Source organism: Poeciliopsis prolifica, unplaced genomic scaffold, assembly GCF_027474105.1.
Source record: "Poeciliopsis prolifica strain line A6 unplaced genomic scaffold, Auburn_PproV2 SCAFFOLD011, whole genome shotgun sequence".
Classification (NCBI taxonomy): Eukaryota; Metazoa; Chordata; class Actinopteri; order Cyprinodontiformes; family Poeciliidae; genus Poeciliopsis; species Poeciliopsis prolifica.
In genome coordinates, this window is record NW_026562386.1 from 11,643,473 (window position 1) to 11,665,713 (window position 22,241).

Consider the following 22,241-nt stretch of genomic DNA (forward strand, 5'->3'; position numbering starts at 1 on the left):
GCCTGATTAAATTTTCTACCTGTGCTGATTGTGTTTCATTTCTTATATAGCTTAAATGTTTCCATAAACTACTGAATTGCTTCTTTATGTTGATGTATATGCATTATATTGACTTGTTTTGTAAATTAAACTGATATTTTATAACCTACACTAAACTATGCAGGATACAGTTCATGTAAATAAAGGTGAGCCGTTTTCTAGGTCATTCTGTCACATTTCCCTTCAAGATTACGGTAAGGATTCCAGTCAAGTTTTAAAGCAACTGTTGTCATCTAGTGGTAAGCCTGTACTATTACACACAAGAAGCACAAATGGTTACATTCAAATAACTTTGCACATTCCTTTCCCAATTGTTTTGTTCTTCAGTAAAAACATCCATGCATAATTGAGATACACATATTAATTTGCCAGATTGGCTGCTGCATCAATGAAATGTGGAGGTAATGTGATTGCTACAAAGTAACCACACATTCTGCAACCAGTGAATGGCCCATGTGAAAAATGACTGCCCAGAGATGAATTCTGGCTATAATCAGAATTTTAACTTTTTGAAAACCTTTCAAGTTTTTTTTCTTTTCTTTTTCCTTTTTAAAAAAAAAAATTATTATTATTATTATTATTATTATTATTATTATTATTATTATTATTATTATTATTATTATTTTTTTATTATTATTTTTTTATTATTTATTTATTTTTTATATAGCCTATAGTCGAGTAGTCTGAATTCTGAAATTAAAAAGTCTGAATCCCCTCCCATGAGGAAGACTTTTCTGCCACGCCTGATGAAGTCTATTCTTCCCCTCAGGACATGAAAACCAAGAAACAAGGTGGCATAGGGAGGAGTCTCCTGAAGCTGCTCCAGCCTCTTTTTCTGAGCCTCGCACAGATTTTTCCCCCCCTTCCTAGTCTCTTCTCAGCGTAGCTTCTTTCAGGTCAACGTGGAATGAACATAAGCCACGTTTAGTAATATATTGATCATATATTTCATCTCGTTGTAGAAATAGAAGACAGAAGAAATAGCAGGTGAGTGAAAACAGGAAGTAGTATGTGGTCAACGCGAGTCCAGACTGCGGGTTAGTTAGTAAACACTACAGACGAAGCTGCTGTCGACCTTCGTTTAGTTATAGACATAATATGGGTTTAGTTGATGAAACGTTCCGCAGTTGAACACAAAAACTGTCTTCATTAGTTTTTAGTGGGCGGCGTTGCTTAAAAACAAACCATTTTCCCTGCGAGTTATATCAGCCCATTCAGCTGTAGCGCTAGCTCGCACAGAGCTTGGCTTTAACAGTCCAGAAAACTGTTTTTGTTTTCTGGAGTACAGTCATGTAACCAGCATTTTGGTGGAGACACTTGACATTCCGGGATTAATCCAAAATATAAAATGTTAATTGTAAATTTAGACCCTTCAAGAAACTTCAGGAAAGTTGTACTTTGTGTTCCATTCCAGTGGTTTTCCAGGTTTGCATGAGTCATTGGAGCCATTTTTAAACTTACTGCTATTTGATCTGTGATTTCATTTATGCCTAATGTTTCCATTTATGGTTTATTTGCATTTTGGAAGAATACGCCATGCTTGGTATATCAATGTTTAACATATGACCTGGGTAAAATATGATCACTTAGAGTCGAAAAACCAACACACATCAACCCCGTTTTAATTATCCGACCGACACTCTCATATTTAAAAATTACTAACATCAGCCAATATGTTATTGGCTGAATATTATACTTCGGTTGCAATGCATGCAAGTTATGCTACTAACATATTGGCCCTCAGTGCACTACTCTTCATGTATGTTTTTAGAAGAAAACTCGAAAACTTTTTTTTTCTGTTTTCTTGCTGAGATTTTACTTTCTATAAAGTAGAACTGGCTTTCATAATGCCATGCCATAGATATGATATGCAAACAGATTTTTTTATTATTATTTTAAAGTTGTGATTACTAATTTTACTTACTCTAAATCTAAACCTTTCTTTTCTTTTGTTAACATTTATTCAGTGATTATCTGGTGACATCAAGGAAAAATGTGAATTGAGTGCATATTGAACGCAAAGTCTAATGCAGAAAATACATTCCACAATTTATATTTTTTTGTCCATCTATTTTATGCCTTAATGATAGAAAGAAGTTAATGTATCTTAAAAAACAACTGTTTTGTTAGATGTTATTTCCTTGTGTGACTTTTTTTCAAATAAACTATATTTTATAATTTTTGATTTAATATCATTCACTAAGTAATCAGACAGTATCTCAACTTGAAGTTATATGTGATGATATTCTAAATAATGACTTCATTTCTGATATATGGTCCCAGTCATACTTTCAGTTTTGTTTTTCTTTCTTTTAAGATATAAATAAGTGGTTCAAACTCATATATTTTGATTTTATATGTAACTATAGGAAATCATAGTTGAAGCTGAAAACTAACAAATAATCCCAGTGTCAGATTATTATGGCATTAATTCTCTAAAAGTGACAGTGGAGGTGAAATAACTGGATTGAAAGGATTGCTAAATTTATCATATGTCTAATTATTTTGACTAAGGATAGCTTCTCTTGTGCAAGTGTACAATGGATGGTTACTCTGGCATTGTTTAAGACACTGTAAATCTTCAAATAAATCCTAAGAGCTGAAATTATGGTGCCGTTGCAGCTCTGTCAAACAGACAGGCAGCACTGACTTTAACAGAGATATTTCTTGCCTAATGCTTATCTGAGTAATGAAGAAAATGCTTAATTAGATCCACAAGCCATCCAGATTCATTTGAAAGAAAAGCTCACAGGCATTCAAAGAAATATCTTTATTCAGCAGTTTTTGTGTTGTGCACTGGAAAGAAAAGACAGCGTTGGCAGTTACGTCTTGTTTGAATTTAATTAACAGGAGCACACTAAAAGGCCCCACTGTAACAGATGGAGAGCAGCCACACTCTGTCACTCTGTCATATGCGTGGCCACATAGAAACAGACTGCATTGTAAATGTGGGGGTGGGGAAAGGAGACGAGAGAGTCAGGATGAGACAATGAGGTGGAGAAGGAGGAAGCACGAGTTTGGGCTTGACTGGGAAATTATCCAAGAAAACTGTGGGTTTAAAAAAGCTAGGTGTAAAGAGCACAGTTACCAGAAACACAGCTTTAGTCATTGCAAAGTGTATTATTCATTACTCACTCTTCAAACCTTAGCTTGTAGGGCAACTGTGACGAGATGGCTCTCTAATTAGAATATTTTTAAAATGGATACAATCAGATTGGTTATATTTTAAAACTTTCCATTCATTTATTTCTATAACCTCTCTATGGCTGAAGGTAGTGCTGGAGAAGAAAACAACCTCAATTTATTGAGAAATAGAAAACGTCAATAACAATGATTAAAAATAGGTTTTAAAATTTAGTAAGGCACATAATGCGTGTAGTCTAGCAAGCAGCACATGAGATCACCATTATTTTTACAAAATGGAGAAGAGATTAGAAATTATGAAAAAGATTAAAGAGGTTATTGAAAGTTTTTGAGCATGTTTGCCTTTTTAAACATCAAATTACTAGTATTGAAAGTGCCATTGGTAATCTATATTTCTTAGGAAATTTAGATTTTAACAATTTTTTAAACTCTTGAAATAGTATCTTAGAGATTAAATTGTTAATTTAAGAACATAAGAGTTAGTGAAGCTGTTTTTAGCTCTGTTTTTTTAGCTGCACTTTTCATTAGCAGAAAACAATGTTTTGTTTTGTTTGTTTTTTTTTTGTTCATTTTTGTCCCTAAAAGAGTAGATGTCCAACACCTGAGAAGTTGGAGATTATTCATTAATTCCAGCCTGTTCCAACCTTTAGCTCTTACTCACTTTTCTGTCATGGAGCTGTCTGCATTCAGATATAATAACTCAATTCACTGACTCTGCCCACACTATGGGGAAGTAATTCTGACTTCCCCATAGTCGAATTTAACAGTATAACAATTCTTTTAGCAACAGTTGTTCTCAGTGACTGTGAATTTTGTTTTTCTTGGAATTGTATACTAGCTGTTCAAGTAACTGTGCAAATAACTCCAGCTTATGGGTTAACTTAAGAATAAATCTGATTTAGTCTTTTTATCAATATCATTGTCAAATATGCCCATAGATTGGCACAGACTTGATAAGTCTGGGTGCTTTTTTGTTTTAATTGAATTTTTATTGTATACTAAAAACAAATCACAAGTTGGCATCACAGTTTGATTATGGGTGTCTGTCTACTGTTTCTTTCCAGCATGGGGGCTTATGAGGAGAAGAAGGAAGCATGTGGAACTGTCTGCCTGAAATACCTCCTGTTTACTTTCAACTTTCTCTTTTGGGTAAGTTCCCATTGGGGCATGCTGAGTTGTCACAGATGATTTGATAATAATGTCTCTGCAAATATGCACTGTTGGTAAAAATACATTTGACTTAAACAATTTTAGCTGAGCTGCTACAGATTGCTGGATTTGGAGTGCAAAAGAAATTAGATCATTACTGTTTAAAACCTAAAGTTATCTCATTTAATCTCACTGCTAATAGTGTAGAAATCTAACAGATTTTTAACTTTTTGATAGCCTGAAAAATGTGAAAAGTTAAGTCTGGAACTGTAAAGTATGCACATTGTGTGGCATGTGTGCATTAAGACACTGAACAGAAAATATAAATTTGCTTCATTCAGTTACTGGTCATAAGTGATACTACTCCTGGTGGGTGCCTGTGAGTTTCTAGCATATTTTCATAAGTGGGCACATTCTCTTATCCAACATGAAATTCAGATGTTCCTCTTACTACCACTGGGTGTCACCAATTTGTGAGCTTCAAATATTTGTGGATATGGTCTAACTAGTAATCCAATTGTTTGGTTTTTAACTCAGTTTTTAACTCTGTTAAAATGATTCTTAAAAAAAGACTAACTTTAACTGTTAAATACAGGGTACCCCTTTTCTACCTTGTTATTATTTTAGAGTTTAAACCTCATTCTCTTTAATTCTAACGGATTAAGGCATATGTTATTAATGTTTCTGTTACATTGCTCACCTTTTTCAGGTCTTACATATGATTCTTTTTTTCGAGCCGTTATGTAATTAGTGAGTCAGTGTTAATTACATTAGATTGATGTGACTCTTTATTCTCTCTTCTTAATTGTGACAAGTATTTGCTGTTAGAATCTTCCTATTTTAATTTGTATTTGATTACTTTGTCTTGTTTCAGGCTCAGAAACATGTAAGCCAGATCATTGCTTTTAAAAGTTGTGAATACTTACAAGAACACAGTTAGTAGTCTTTTTTGAGAATCATTTTCTCCATGCAAATGTTTTGTACTTTGTTTCTAAGAAAAAATGTTTTTCTTATATATATATATATATATATATATATATATATATATATATATATATTATATATATATATATATATATATATATATATATATATATATATATATAATTGAAATCCCTTGTTGCCCTTTCAGATTTTTGTCCTTTTCCGTTCTTTCAAATTCAGAGCAGAATTTTTGATGAAAATAACCACAGAAACATTTTTCTTACCTGAGCATCAGTGTGAAAGTTTTACTGCTACCTTCAACTCAAAATTGAAAAGGCACTAAAGCAAAACTTATGAAATTATCCTAAATTGACTCAAATGCAGCATATGTTTTAGTCCAATTCTGAAAAGTTGTTATAAACAAATAGAGAACTTAAGGATACCAAACAGTCCACTTACTTCATTTTAAGCACCTAACAAAATGAAGCACAGGTAAATGAAAAAACCTGGCTACTTTGCACTTTCTGTTAACGAAACATGACTGCCGCACATATCCATCAGTTTGTTCCATTCTGTTATTTCAGTAAAGAAAATAACACCAAAGTTCTTCTTTATAGTTATTCTTTAGATGAACACATATTTTTGTCCTTTAGATTCTGATTTAGACAATGTGAAAATTGAAGTGAACTTTTTTCTCTCTGTAGAAAAAGTTGCCTCTCAATTATTGCAGTTTTTACTGCTTTCTTGATCAGAACGTGACTTGTTTTGCTTTTAAGCTCTGTCCACTGAAAGACACCTGAATCCATCCTGTGCCTTTTTCTCCTAGCTGGCAGGAGGAGTTGTGATGGCAGTGGGTGTTTGGACCTTGGTGGAAAAGAGCGACTACATCAGCCTCCTCCCCTCCAAGACCTACGCTGCCTCCGCCTACATACTGGTCCTAGCTGGAGCCATTGTCATGGTAACAGGCGTGCTGGGCTGCTGTGCCACTTTCAAGGAGCAGAGGAAGCTGCTGGGAGTGGTAAGAGATCACACCAAGGTAGAAAGATATTGGAAGCTGTATCCAACTTCAGTGCTGTGAAAATATTGCAATGTGTGAAACAGAAGTTGTTTCTGGTGTTCAGCGTCAACAAAATGAAATCAGAAAATACACATGTGTTTTTTCTGCCACTAAGCACAACTGTGGAAGCTGAGTTTGTAATAATGTGGAATGATTCTTTTTTTTTTTTCTTGGCATGTGGAAATATTTTTCCTTACTGTCAGTAAGCCAAAAAGCATTAAGCTAATATTAAAACCACAGTTCTATTTTTCCAGTACTTCCATGTTATGAGATCCCAGCTAATATATTTCTCTTCAGACAAAACAGACATTTGGACTTGGAACACAGACACAGCACAGAATCTTCCAATAAAACCACCTCCCAACACTCCCAAAACAGTTTTTTCCATACAGACATGTAACTCTTGTGACTTTGTTCGGAGAGTGAAATGGGCGGACAATGTGGCTAGAAACAATGCCTTGCAACAAGGTTTCTATGCTGCTTCTGCATAGAATTTGCATTTTGATAGAGAGCTCATCCATGTACGGTTTCCTTCCTACAATCAAAACACATGACTGTTAGTTTAATTAGGTTCTCTGTATTCCCCTTAGGAATGAGTAAGTGCGTGCCTTGTTGTTTGTACTTCATCTCTCTCCATTGCACTGGGATGGAAGCTTTTTACTTTTGAATTGTGATCAGTTTGAAATTCTTCCTAATAGGCATGACCATATTTGGCCATATTTGACTTGCAGTCTGACTTCAGTTGTAAGCACAAAAATTCCATCTTTCTCACAATGTGATGAAACTTCTCTGACCTCTCAGAAGAGGTCTACTTTAGTCTAATCCCATCCTTATCATTGTAGGTTGGAGACTTTCACTGCTGCTCTCTGGCAACAGCCTCAGATTCCCCCCCACTTACCTTCCCTTTGATGTCCACCATCCAGCGTTGTCTTTGTTTTCCCCTCAACCTCTCCTGTCTATTTTGTACGAGAGGATGTGGGCCTTGGACCAAAGCAGTGCAGCTTCCACCTTTTGACAGTTGCCACAAAACCCTGCTTTGCTAGAATTGTAAGCCAAAAAAAAAGTTTGTAGAAAAGATTTAAATAGAGCAAGTATTGGAGTGTCTCTGCTTTTTGAAGGTAGGCTGTTTCAGAGCTCCGTGTCCACTACAGGAAAGACTTAGTCACCTCTGGTTTTTAATCTGAATCTGAGGGCATCTGAGAGTAATTGACCAGTGGATCTAAGAGCCATTGGTCTCTTCTTGAGAGGAAAGAAGATCAGATAAGCAGTGTGGTGCCAAGCTGTTAAGACTTGTAGGTTAACAGTAAAATATTCAATGGAATTCTGTAAGAATTAGGAAATCAGTGCAAGGGTAATGTAAATGCACCTTTTGCTTTCAGACAAGGCAAGCTGCTGCATTGTGTACAGACTGCAGATGCATTAGCGATGCCTGAGAAGCACAAACATACAGGGGGTTGCAGTGATTCAAGCGAGATGTAAGAAATTTATGTGTTACCTCTTCAGAAGGTGTCTAGCCCTTAATTAAATTTTGTTTAAACAAACAAAATTAATTATTCACTGTGATAAATTATACAGTTTTAATTTGGTGTGAGCAACTAGTCAATTCATAGTTACATTTTCATTTTCTTTCCTCATTTGTTCCTACAAACTTCTCAGCGCTTTTGTGGAATTGTAATAAATTACTTAAAACTTGATATACTAGTCTTAATTTCAATCTATATATAGCCCCCTAAATTAGATTTTCATTCCAGAATTTTTTGCATGTGACTTCTTTTCCAGTGTGATTTCAATGCTTGATACATTCTAAAGAGTTGAGATTACAACGATGAATCAGCATGAACGAATATACTTGCCGGCAAGGAGAGATGCTATCTGGATTGTTAATAGAGGTTGAACAAAAGGACAGGAAGGAGGGGTAGAGTGGAAAGGTAATTGTTTTTTTTTTTTTGAAGGAATGTGGGGGTTCTCACCTGTTTCTTGCTGAGAGCACACATGCACTGATTGGCACCTCTGTTGTGTAACCTGAAGGTCATAAGAGCTGATCTCATCAAAACGATTCCCTTCAAAGCTTCATTGCTGTATTTTGCTGCTTTAAGGCCTAAATAGACCAGCAGCTGTTTCCTTTGACTAAAGGTCTTTTAGTGAGGATATGGATGATGTTCCCGCTCCATAGAGGTTAGGAGAACAAAGATCGAAAGAGCAAACTGCCAAGGGCCAGGCGAGGGAGGTGTGCTGAGTTTCTCCAAACTCTCACCTTCATTGTATTTATATTTTAGAGAAACCGAACAGGGAGAATAACAACACGATATTTGGTGTGTCTTTATTTATTTAAATTCTTAAGCTTAAGAATTTAAATGGAGTTTAATTCTTAGTGGCTAGATTCAGCAGTGGAAGAGCAAATTCATTCAGTTTCTCTTATTTTTTATTCTTGTTTACACTAAATGACATTTTTGCAGAATAGAAGATGTTAGCTTTGACTGTGCTAGTTTTTCACCTTTCTATTTTTTTAAGGAATAATTAGTTTAAGCTTAGTTTGTCAAATTGCATGGACTGTAAGAAAGTACTAATTTTAGCAGAAAACAAGAAAGCTAAGTTGAGTTGAGACAGTTTGATCTGGCCCATCATTTTAAGTTCTTAAATTTACCACCATTACATTTGGAAATTTCAGAGTTTATAATCTATATTCAAGAAATACAAAGAACTAATGCTAACATTTCTTATGTATGCTAAAATAAGATGCAATGTCTACACATCATGATTATATTGTCTTTGTTTTAAAGTATTTATTTAAGAGAACTGTTTTCACAACCACTTCCCTTCCTAACACTGACTTCTGCTTCAAAAATGATTATTATTATTTTGAGTTCAGATGACTGATCTTAATTATCATACTTTTATAGTTCTTGAATAGAAATTAGGCCTTGCATCAAAACTTATGGGCAAGTTAATCCTTGAAAGAAAATTCAGCATATCTCATCTTGTTTTTTTTAATATTTTTTATTTACTCTCTTATATACTTTTGTTCTAACTTTTGTAATGTTTCATCAAAAAATGTTTCTCTTGAATAAAAGACACAAATATAGCATAGTAGCAATAAGATATAATTAGCTTGTCAAAAAATATTTCAAACATCTCGCAATCTTTTGCAGATTGACAACTTAGTTCTCTACTAAATCTAACATGTATTCTGTTCTGTTTTACAACCTTTTTCTCAACATCCATGTCTTCTTTCTTCTTTACCATCTTTCCTTGTCTAAATGTATTTGTTATCTCCTTTTGCTTTTTATTGAATGTTTTTATCTCAAGCAGCCGGCTGGGTGCAGAAGCAAAGGTTAAAGGGATTGCGGCTCTGGACTTCATTTTGGTCAGAGCTGCTGTTCAGAAACCTGATGAGCCTTTCGAGACTAATATGTTCACTGGTCATGAACCACAAATGAAAGTCTTTATTGAGTCAGCCAGGGTCTTTGAACAATTGCCTAACCTTAGATGTGTCATGCCCTGATTAACTCTTGGGTATATTGTATTATAAAAATGCACAGGATTAAATACACTAGGTCTAAGAAACCTTAACAGGATAGCAGATATTGTGTGAGCTGAAGCAGAATCTTGGTTTGAAATCTGTGAGCACATTCAGCTTGTGCCTGTGCTCCTTGATGCATAGTGAAGAGTGGAGATGAAAGTCATGAATCACAGAGAAGGAATGAAGTTGTCAGGTGGGAAATGACCAGAGATGGAGTTCAAGTTATTGTTTTGTATGTTTGTATGACTTTAGCCAGGTCCAAAAAGAGGCAATTTGTGAAATAAAGTGTTCTCTTTAAATCTTAAAAGCATTAGCATTTTTAAGTTATTATTTCTTTATATAAAATGTTTTATTTATGAAGTTCAGATTCCAAAAAAAACCACAGCTGCCATTGACTATTTGTATCCTCTGGGAAATCTGTGTGATCATAATGGATGAATAATTTACAATATCTTCTTAATCTTGACATATTTTCAAACTTTAGACATTTTAGACCCCACAATAAAATCTCATCCATAATTATATTTGTAAAATGTAATTATTGACCCACTTGTACCTAGTATAAATATGTAGTACCAAAAATTATCATATTTCACATCTGCTCTGATTTATGCCTCTGTAATCTTCAAACTTTTAGCCAAAATACTTTATTGATGTTTCACAAAAGGTAGGAAGTTTCAACTAAATTAATTTACATTTTATCAAAAAGTTAATTGAAATTTACAAAAAAAAACAAAACAGAAAAAAAAACAATTGAGAGACCAAGAAAAGGGATTTTTTTTAATACATAAAAGTTGTGTTATATCATATTATGGTGTATACATAATTTGACAGATATCCAGCAGACATCCATTGACACCCTGTGCGTATAGTGTAAGCTACAAAAGGTTATTACTAAATATGGTATCTGTTCAGGGAGTTGTATTCAAGCATATTAGTGGAACATTGAGTGGAAGGAAAAAAGTGTGGCAGATAAAAGTGCACAACAACAAGGATAACCGCAGCCTCTTTTCTATCAGCTGAGCCTAAATAGTCAAATTCAACATTGATATATTTGCTGTCTACAAATAAAATATTTTTTCAGACATACAGCTGTTTCACGATGCAGTACTGTGGGAATCAAAGCTTCAACAGGATTTTGACACTGCACAGGAGTTACACTGTGCCCTGATGTGTACAGGGAGAAGAACTGTGGCTCAGATGTAAAGTGACAGTGTGTGAGAGAAAATGGGCCTGAAATCATGAGAGGCCCTTTTAAGTCTGCACTCAGTCACTCAGTCTCTACAGGCAACTACAGGTTGACACCCTGCATATCTACTCCAGTCTGTTTAAGACAGAGTATTTTTTTTAGGAAACGTATGCGTTTCCTAAAAAAAGTAAGTACACAGCACCTTACTTTGCTGTATACTTACACTTTAATTATAGTCGTAAAAAAAATCCATCTTACTAATAAAAATTAGAAACTATATGGGAAAACTCCTAATGTTAAAATAACCAGAAACAAAATATGTATTTTAAGTGTATAAGTAAATGAATATATAAATAAAATATTAAAGGAATAAAAAGATATTGCTGGAATTTAAAATGTTACAATTATTTGTTATTTTCACATTGTATGATATATTATTAAGATAACCTAACTCTTGGTGAAACGTTAGAGTAACTTCACACTAACACTTAAAAATCCCGTGTTAAAGGCATAGTTTTTTCTGGTAATGTCCCAATCATTTTCAAAATTATTACATTCAAAATACATTCACATTTGTATTTTATTGAACTTCCAAACATTTCCCGTCTTCAGCTTTCATAGAGCTGTTCAAAGATTTAATCTGGCTGAGCCATCAAAGTTGGAGACTAAGTCCACCACGAAGCTGAATTTCTCACTGTGATCGAGGCGGACAAAGGAAAATTCAGGCCAAGCTCTTGGTCAGATAATATCGCTTCTTGTCTCCTATTCTGAAGAGGGACAGGCTGCTTTTTCTTTTGGCAAGAAATGACAAAGCCTCACTCTCCCTCCTTTTTCCACAGTTCATGAATCAGATGTTGATAATAAACTCTGAACAACAAACCTCTCCGAATAAGCAGAGATTATAACTGTGATAAATTGAAGGTTTGAAGCTCTATTATCTATTACTTTGTGTCAAATTGCTGAAAATTCAAATTATCTGAAAAGGAAGGGTATTGTTTTTATAATTAGATTTTTATTGTATGTCATCAGGCTTCATTTGTAGCACAGTACTACATGTAATATGTACAATCATATTTTCATGTTGTTTTTTTACTTGTATGCCCACAGAATTTGCATCATTGGTTCATTTTAACACCTCACAACCACTATAATTGCAACATTCCCAAGCAAATGCCTTCCCTCTAGAAACGCATACACAAATGGCAACAAATTAGAAATAGGTATTGGTTAATATGTGCCCATTTTACTTTAGGATTACCTCATATTAACACTGATGTGTGCAGTAACTACATTACTTTTGTATACAGTCCTAAATGCATAGTAATGCTATTTTGCTGTTCCTTATACCTTTCCTTAGCAGCTGAGTTTAGGAGGTATAGAGAGAGACACTTGAGTTCATGCTTCTCTTGTGTGCAGTGTGGGTTTGAAGGAGGTGAAACACACATTGCACACAATAGACTGTTCAGTATATTCTTTAATAGGTTCAGTTTTCAGTCTGACAGTTCACACAATCACACACAGTTCACCAAGCACTGGCTAGAGTTCAGTGAACTGTTAGAAAAACACTCTGTGTTCTCCAATAGTCATGAGTCAGTTATCCAAAGATTTTACAATGTTACAATTAAAAAACTAAAACTGCAATAACCTTTCATAAAACTGCTCTTTGGGTTTCAAGTAATTTTATTTTGTTGAATCCCTCCTTTGTGGTCTGCTTGATGAAGATTGGAGCAGAGACATTGGCTGAATTCTCTGCAAAATTGTTTTAATTGCTAACGTTGCAGAATCAGCATGGTTTTGGAAACTTTTCTCTGTTTCCTTTTGTTGTTTCTGCCAGGATATATTGGCAGAAAGCGTGCCTATTTCATTTTCCACATGTTTGTTCAGGCATTTTCATCTACATAACGTGAAATAACAAATCTAGGTATCCTATCCTCTGTTTGGGATACCAAATAAATGCTATTGTAACTGTTTTCAGTATATCTGCTAGTATTAATAAATAGTATTAGTGCAGATTTGGGATGCTTTGTAGGTTGTTAAAATGTTGTACCGTTGGCCAATGTCTAACAGTAGTATTTCTAACTCAAGACGAAAAGAATGCCACCAAACTAATTCGTTACCACAGTTTTGTTACTTTCGTAGCAGTGCTGCAGCTTAAGTATAGATAACGCAATGGTTTTGTAATAGAAAAACTATTTGAGATAAATCAAGGGAAACAGGATTAGACACAGCCACTGAGCTGTCACATGTAATTTATTAGTAAGTTGTCTCTTCATCTCATTACTGTGCAATAACTGTGTTTCTTCTCTGTTCTTTCTGTACTCAGTACTTTGTGCTGCTTCTATGTATCTTTCTGTTGGAGATCCTGGCTGGTGTCCTGGCCTACATCTATTATCAGCAGGTAAGCCATATTTGTCAAATAGAATGAATAGAAAATCAGCTACTTGCATTCTGAAAATTGGTGTGGAAAAAGCACTAGATATTCAGATGAATATCTCAATACAGTACAATTTTGAATCAAACCTTATTAAATCTACATTGCAGCTGTAAGTAGATGTGACTGTACTAAACAAAAAGTGATCACCTGGCTTCAGATGAGTTTAAGGTGTGTAGCAGTACAAAGCGTGCTACTATAAAATCAATAGAGCATACTGGCAGTGTTTTGTGGCTCCTAATCCAAGCACGCAGTCAAAAGCCTTGAAACAGAACATAGACAACTGTTTCTTTTCCCACATGGCTTGTGCTCTGCTGTAATCCTAAATGCAACAAAACTAGCATGATAAATGAGATTGCTGGAAGGAAACATGGGACAGCCCATTAAAAATATGAATATCTGACTGCCCATATTACTTGTGGTACATTTAGTGCAAACGGAATGCAAAACGCCTCCAGTAGTACACACATCAAGGCTGAATGCTTTGTCAGCACTTTGAGACCATTTGTTGAGTTTGAATTTTCTCACTTATACTAGAGCCGGTTTCCACACCTGAATGTATAAATATTTGGTTTATCTCATTTTAGCTAATTTAAAATCCAAGCTGAACCTCACAGCCATCTCAGTATATTGTCTTGCTTTCACTCTTAACATTAGCAAATAAGATGTGCTTTATCCTCTGTTAGCAAAGCTGACTTCACGTTACTCTTTCTCTTGAGCTAAAGTTGTATTGCTTGTAGCTCAGCAACTGGAGAGTCTTGAAGTGTACTGCAATCAGTGTAGCTACTTCAATTATTAAAAATATCCAGTTTATCAGCAGCTTACAAACATTATTGGTTCATGTCTTTTCCTTATTCTGGATTGGAACAATATTTATGGTTTTATGAGCTAATTTCTCTCAGATAGCTCACAGCCAGTTTTTCCACTACATGGCCCAGTTTCCTTTATTTCATATATATAGAAACTCATATGTTCATTGAGTTGTTCAGGAGTGACATAGACACTGCATGAATTGTGGAGTTGTATCTACAGTCATTTCTTTAGGGACCATTGCTAATGTCTTTCTACCTTGGCATTGTGCTGATAAAAACATGAGTGCTCATGCTGTGTTGTATTTCTCTCAGAGGAGGTTTTGACATCACAACTGAGGCAATGCTCTACCAGTCAACAGTCTTCTTGTTAAATAAACATGTTTCCACCACAACTTACTGCCGTTGATGCAAGAAGCGGCCATATTGAAACTCAAAGTTGGACTTGCAAATTTTAACTGGTCACAGTCAGAATCTCTCCCACTTTCCAAGTGGGCAGAACAACGTGAAGGGGAATTTCTATTATTTTTCCAACTACCAAGTTTTAGTTTCCGAGTTCCAACTATAAATGACACGTACCATTAGAGAAGCAAAGTGTTAAGACATCTGCTTTAATGGAGGAACTCGCGTGTGTTTGGTTAGCTATACCTGTCTTGTTCTTTCCCTCTTAAAGTTTCAGAATGAGGGAATCTCCTTATTTATTTGCTAAATATTCCATAGAAAACATTTAAGCTTAAAAAATCTGGGGAGCTGCAGCTGTTTGGTAGCATTAACAATGCTGAGAATGCTGTGCCATACTGTCTCTGGATGTTTCCACTTTACTCTGTTTCCCAACCTGTCAACAGGTATTATGGAAATCTTAACACCCTCATTTCACTTTCCATCCTCTCCTTTTTTGCCATCAGCTCTCTGTCTATTGTCTCTCTGTCTCCATCTTCCATTCATCTTTTCATCATTCATTCCCTTGATATCCCCTTCATGCTTTGATTTCCAGTGGTTCCCCAGCTGGCTTGTTGCCATAGAAACTGAGCCCCACAGACCTCCCGCTCCTCCAGTGAGCATTTTTCTGCCACTGCTTAAAGAATAGAGAGAAATACAGACTTTATTTTCCTTTTTACTGGCTTTACTTACTGACTGCAGAACTGCCATCTGTGACATGTATTGATACAATAGAGGTTTTATCCCCAGTGTTATTTGTGTGCTATATTTAGTGAACTTGGCTGTCGCAGCTAATTCATCACTTATGTTCATGCTTTGTGCTCAGACGCCTATTGTAATTGTACTGGGTAGCTACAGCATTGATATGTGGCTGTCTGTTTGGCTTAACAGCTGAATGATGAACTAAAGCAGAACCTGAAGGCCACTATGACCAACAAGTACAGACAGAGCGATGAAAACATGCACATCACCAAGGCTGTTGACAAGCTGCAGCAAGAGGTAAGTAAATGGTTGAATGCACCAGATGGCTATTTCTACAAATATTACAGCATGTTGCCATAATATTTTGGCAAAGCCTGAAAATCTACAAAACTATGAATATGATAGTTTTTGGTTAGGTTTGTCTGTGTCTGTGATGTTCTAGATTATTAAAACTTTAGAGGAATAAAAACCTTTTTTTTTTTTCAATTGACACCCAAGAACAGCTAAAGTGACTTGGAAAATAATGCTTTTGCAAGACAAAATTTGCTTGTTTTTTATTTGTGAGAAAGTCCAAAAAGTGTGGCATGCATTCTTACACTGCTCCCTCTAACCAATACTTCTTGCAATTATCTGAAGTTATGCAATGCTAATAACATATTTTACTGGATGATATATTGTCCCAGATAATATCTTTAAAATAATGTTAATGAGACTATTTTCAAGTAGTCTATTGATAATGACATTTATCAAGTTTGTCTTCTCAAAGGCTTCACTTAACACCAGAAGATATTTTAAATATCCCAAATAAAAATGCAACAACCAAAAAAAATTATAAAACCAATCTATCCTTTGTATTTTATACATGTTTGCTGTTTGTCTTATATGTAATGGCTTATGCTCGTCTCTCTTCCACACAGGCAGGATTTTTTTCATTTTTTGACAAAAAGTTCCTTTTTCGTTTTCCTTGATTGTGACAGTTTTCTATGTTTTGGTTTGATTACATTTCCTAATTGAAAATGCATATCTTCCTTCTTTTCCATCAGTTCAAGTGTTGTGGGAGCAACAACTCAACTGACTGGGTGGAGAGCGAGTGGATCCGCAGCGCAGATTCAAAGGGCAGGAAGGTCCCTGACAGCTGCTGTAAGACTGAAATTGACTTATGCGGCCAAAGGGATCACCCCTCCAACATCTACAAGGTGGAGGTGAGAACATGTTGCACGCTGAGGGCTATTCAGCTGTATTTTTGTCCTGAAATTTCAGTATAGACAGTATGTGCTGCAGAACTGTACTGCATATATAGCATTTGTTTGAAGTGAGACTTCAACAATACTCCCACGTATACTGATGTTACCTGAAGCCACTGTTTGTTTTTTTCATTTAGGGCGGTTGCATCAGCAAACTGGAGAAATTCACCCTGGAACATCTGAAGATTATTGGAGCTGTCGGCATTGGGATTGCTTGTGTACAGGTGAGTGTGTACATATTTGCTTCAACTTAAGGAGGTATTCAGTAAACATAATAATCTATGTTACCCTCCTTCCCTCTGGTCTGCAGATTATTGGAATGGTGTTTACATGCTGCCTATACCGAAGTCTGAAGGCAGAGCCATACTAAAAGAGTGTGGGTGAAGGAGGCAGCCGTATAAGCCATGTACTATACTCAAATTAGCTCGTAGGTTCTTTCTTTATTTTTTACACTGGAGATTTAAAAAAAAAATGCAAGGGATCTAATTGCACATCAGAGAATCTCATTTTAGGAAACAAAGGGTGGAAAAACACTACAGACCTTTTTTATGCAATTCGTGAAGAATCTCTGAAAGGAGCCAATGGGAATTTTAACACAGTTTGTTTAAATTAGTTAGGAATAGCCTCCTAGAGACTTAGGCAATGTTGTTTTCTGCCACACTGATTCCCATAAAGAACTTTTAATACACATGGGATGGCTGGTATGCGGGAGACTGGCGTAAAGATCAGTAGAGTAAAACTGGTACTTTGTAGAAAGTGTTAATCCTGAATCTCAACAGCTTCTTTATACCAGCATCATGGGCTATAATAAGCTCAAATCTTTAAATCTGACAACATTTTGTGTCAGCAGTAATGAAAAAATGATGCATTTCAGATTAGAGTGGCCTTTTAAATATTTAACATCGTTGTAGACCATTTCAGGATTTTACGTTTTGCTTTTACTCCCTGAAATGTCTATAATAAAAATATGCTTTAATCAACTTTATTGCATGTTGTTAGAGCGCTGCTGGACTAGTTGGTGTCCCTCACAGCTCATGTGCTGTTGGACTGTTCGAATGTTTAAAAGCTAAGTTAAAATAAAATATATGATGCATGCAAGAATGACATTACTTGTAATAAAGGACCTACTGTTTTTGATTTTCTCTTATGTAACTATGCCAAAGTTATAAACTACAAAATTAAGCCAACTGTATCATGTCAGTGGTACTGATGTTTCCTTTTTGATTGTACTTCTTAAATTAATGTTTTGCTTAGATTTTTTTTACAGCTTGCCAGCATTTTGTATTTAACACACCTGTAGGAAATTATTTCTACACATCTGATAGTGATCTTTAATGTGTGCCTTAAGCGAAGCACTGAATTAACCTACTGCATTTCTGTTTCGATTGTATGATGTTCTTTGAATAAACACTGATCCATGCTGTTATTTGTTTTTGAGTGTGTGCTTTCCCAATCAAATCTGTGCTGCAAAAAGCTTAAGAGTAGAGCCACCACTGGGCAACAAGCTTTAAGAAACATGCAGATGTAAAATGGGATGGTTTTAGATCAAACCAAGTGAAAACTCTCGACCTATGGTGTCTGAATACAAAAGGAAATATTGTGACAATCGTATATCCTCTCCCATCTATTAAAGTTAATATGTCATTTTTTTATGTTTATTAAAATTATGTTGTAACGGTATGAAATGAGATGGATAAACTGTTGAAAAAAATCAAGCTCTGCCTTCTCCCAGGGCAAACAACAAAAATAAGGGACTTAGCCTGGCAATCATGCGCATGTATGTGGCACTTACACATATAATCAGACTGTCCTTACTCTGATTGATGCATTTCTGCAGATGGCAATAGCATTGGGAGGAAGTAAGGGAGCTTGAATGTCTTTCAGATAATCTGTTTCATACCATCACAACATAGTGACACACAAATATGTTTTTTTTTTGAGTGACATACCTCAGCTTTAAGTGCTACTTTGTTAGTTTGCAACAATTTCATTTAATTATAAGGTTATATTGAATTTTAAGGTAACGTAGTAGCTCTTCAGAGTTAATTTGTTTTAGTTTAACAGAACAAAATCTCTCACAACACAGTTTACATACCAGGTAGAACCAAAAATTACATTATTTGCACACAATAAAACAAACCACGTGGCCATAACCAGTGGACCTTACACAAATGGCACCAGCTTACAGGTGCATTAGTGTATTAACTTAAAGGCAATTCCCTAATGTTTCAGCTCTGTGTTGTTCTGATGTTGATGTGGGATGTCAGCCACATTCCCGACAGCTGCTCAGGAAGTGTATAATGGACTCTGATGAGAGTTCCTCTGTTGTCGGGTACAAGGCCAACTTGTGTTGAGTCGGGGTGACTGTGCATCAGCCTCATTCTAGCGAACCAGCTGCATTTACTGAGTGCAAACACAGTGGGGCAGCACTCTCCAGGCTTTCACTGCCACAAACAGCACATTGATTAAAAGAGGCAGTTAGTGTGTGTGAAAAACACCCAGAGGTTGTTGTGGATTACTGCCTTCCTTGCTCAATTACTCGGCTCTGAATCCTAAAAAGCACAGCAAAAATGTAGGATGTGTTGAGGAAAATGGAAAAATCTTAAATAGATTGTCTGGTTTGCAGTCAAAAACAACAACCATAATGAATTATACTTGCATTTTAAACCTTGTATTTAAGCTTAAGTCTGTATAGAGAAGTAAAGAGAGAAATTCAGATTGTCAGCTCATTGCTCAGTACTCCTAATTTCCTCTGAGATGGCGAACAATCTAAATACAGCTGTTTTCCAGTTAGTGTGCCTGACAGTGTAACCACATTTCCCTCCTGTATACCAGCAACACGTGTTGAATAAAACCCACAGGAATCAGTGGTCACACTACCCTTGAAGGTGCTCTTACAGGGCTCTTTGTAAAAGCTGAGTCATCCTGGGCAGATTGAGCAATTTTTTTTTTTCCTGCTGTCTTTCATGAGGGAGATTCTTTCAGCTTTTACAGTTTTCATTCAGTGTAAGTAGCTGAACACGTGGCGGTTTGTACAGGGAACTTTTCCAAGGCTCAGACATCTGTGGAATGCAAGTCGTCCGTCTTGCTCCTGACACAGTCATTGCTTTTCCTTGTTCCCTGAATCTGACTGAAGATACAAGGCAGAAACGATGACGACCCTTTCACCAAACAGCATGTCCTGAACAAATGCGTCCTACAAAAGGAAAGATATAATACATATTCCTCTGGTTCTGCAGGAGAGCAGACGTCCTCGCCCATTATGCTTCCATACAGTGACAGCCTGCATACAGACTCACACAAGGGTATGCTAATAATCCCAGTGCATGACATTTTTTAAAATATCTCTTCCACTTCTCTCTGAGCAGCTGTCCATTCAGTGCATGTCACCTGCTGCTTCTTGGTTGTGTTGAGTAGAAAGGGATGCTATTTTCGGGCCTCACACACCCTTTACCTTCCACCTTTTACCTGAGCGGTGATGTGAGGAACAAGCTGGGATCTGTAATGCAGTTTGCTTGCAGCTGGTGACAAGAGGATGAACATGCAGGCATTCGTTTCCAGGGTTACCCAGGAGCTGTGGACCCCAATGGTATAGAGACTGTCTAATCTCATGTTGCACTAAAAGCTTTATAATTTTCTGCTTAAAAGGGGCTGGGGGATTTTTCCACTGGGGTAACAAATTAATATTCTTTTCTATTTTACTTAGTTTCACTCTACTTTGAATATGTTAAACTATAACTGCCATATTTACTAATCCTCTGAAGATCAATGGGCCTTATGGGGGCCAAGCCTGGTCCACCCGTTAGCCCTTGTTTAGGGCTAGGAGTAGGATGGAAATCCATACTGTGTGTTTAGGTAACAAATGGAAACTTGGGTCTGTAGATGGCAGTAGCACTCTGGAACAATATGTCTCAATACAAAAGGAAAAAAGTGTTTGTTTGTTTTTTGGCTTTCAAAAGCTGCCAACTGCAATAGAAATTAATGTGAAACTGAGGAGTAAAGTCCACAATAAGATGGAAAAGTAGAAGGACGTATTCACTGTTTGTGGTACACTTGTGTACAAGTGAGACTCTAAAGCCAGATATTGTTTCTCAATATTTTTTTTCAAAATATGGATCCTTTCATATAAAAAAATTAAAAAGATACACAGAGTTTAACAAAAAAATTAATCAGCTTCTAATTTATTTGTATCATGACTTTAAGTTCGCCGCAATATGAGCTCCAAAAAACATCTTGCTTGCTTGATTATTTTCCATCACTTTGACTCAGTTAGTACACGCGTTATAAAGTGCTGACTCAAGTTATTTAGGTTGAGAGAAAGGCTGATTATGTAAGTCATTTACATTTCCTACAATTTGGGAGTGATTGCCTCAGCGAAGTGAACGGCTGAGCCTCGGCAGCTTTCAAGCACCCTTCGGACTGAAACCAGGGAGCTGCGGGGAATAAAGCCTCATGCTGAGCTGCCTCTCAGCTTCAAGAAGTTGTCAGTGGTGCATCTGTTGCAACTAGGGAGAACACGGATGGGGTAAAAGCTGCTGTCTGCTGACAGGAGGCTTGAACGTGGCTTTCATTCCCCTCCATGCTGATACCGTACTGTACACATTGCATTCATCATGCCCTCTGTCACTCACTTGCTCAAGCTCAGTTCAGCTCTTCGTGTTGAAGCGTGGCGTTTCAACATCTTGCCTCTCCAGCTTAGATTTCTTCTGGGTCACACCCTCATCAGGCACTGGAGATTCTGAGTCTTGATGTCTTGGACCTCCTAATTGCATTTTCATCTCACTTTGAAGTGGTTACTGAAAAATAAAACAAATCAGTGCTCATAAGTTGTTTTATGGTGTTTGTCTCGACATTAGGCTCATGTTTAACTAACTTTTTAATAAAGTTTGTGCTGTACTGCCTCATATTTCTGGAGTTGTAATGCTCCTCCACTATTAATGTCAGAGTTTGCAGCTGAACGGTTTTGGAAGCACTGTTCTTGGAAAATTGGTTGGATGTGTGCCCAGTCGGATAGCAGGAGGACTGCATCTGCAGATCTGGAATGAGGAGAGTGTGAAGTCACTGCTGATATAAATCCACAATAAAAATAGTGCCTGACAATGTCCGAGCACATTACCTGAAGAACACGGAGCGCATTTTCATTTTTAAAATACTTTTAGGGCAGCCAACTTTGAGGTTCAACAATGTTGAGCTATCGGTTGGTTACTGTGAATAGCAATACTCACACCTTATGAGTGTTGCGGTATTCCATAAGTTTCTTACACTTATGAAAGTTTATGTATTTTTTCACCTTACAATCACAAATCTTCATTTATTTTAGGCGGGTTTTATGTTCTAAACAAGAAAAAGTAGTAAATAAATTATCCATGTTTTTTTTCAGTTAATAATCTGCATATGCTTTGAGGGTTCTTTTCTTCAACACAGACAAGAACTCTGATTAGATTTGACGGGAAGATGGAAAGACCTGAATACAGGGTGGTGTGGGCGAAAATGGAAGACCCAGGAAAGTTCTGATCCCTCAGGAGACACTGCAGAGTTTTTATTTGAGTTTTGAGCACCAGTGCTTCTGTGGAGTAGACTTACAATGTGCAGCTC

At 36.2% G+C, this 22,241-nt stretch overlaps 1 protein-coding gene across 1 annotated transcript; it reads left to right on the forward strand.

Annotated features, from left to right (window-relative positions):
- Positions 1-856: 856 nt before the first annotated feature.
- Positions 857-18,072, forward strand: cd151l (CD151 antigen, like). The gene is made up of 8 exons (XM_055036926.1): positions 857-1,026; positions 4,248-4,332; positions 6,083-6,274; positions 13,346-13,420; positions 15,592-15,699; positions 16,446-16,604; positions 16,784-16,870; positions 16,957-18,072. Exons 2-8 carry the CDS (start codon positions 4,249-4,251, stop codon positions 17,014-17,016), a joined length of 765 nt encoding a protein of 254 aa, XP_054892901.1. The 5' UTR covers positions 857-1,026; position 4,248; the 3' UTR covers positions 17,017-18,072.
- Positions 18,073-22,241: the final 4,169 nt, after the last annotated feature.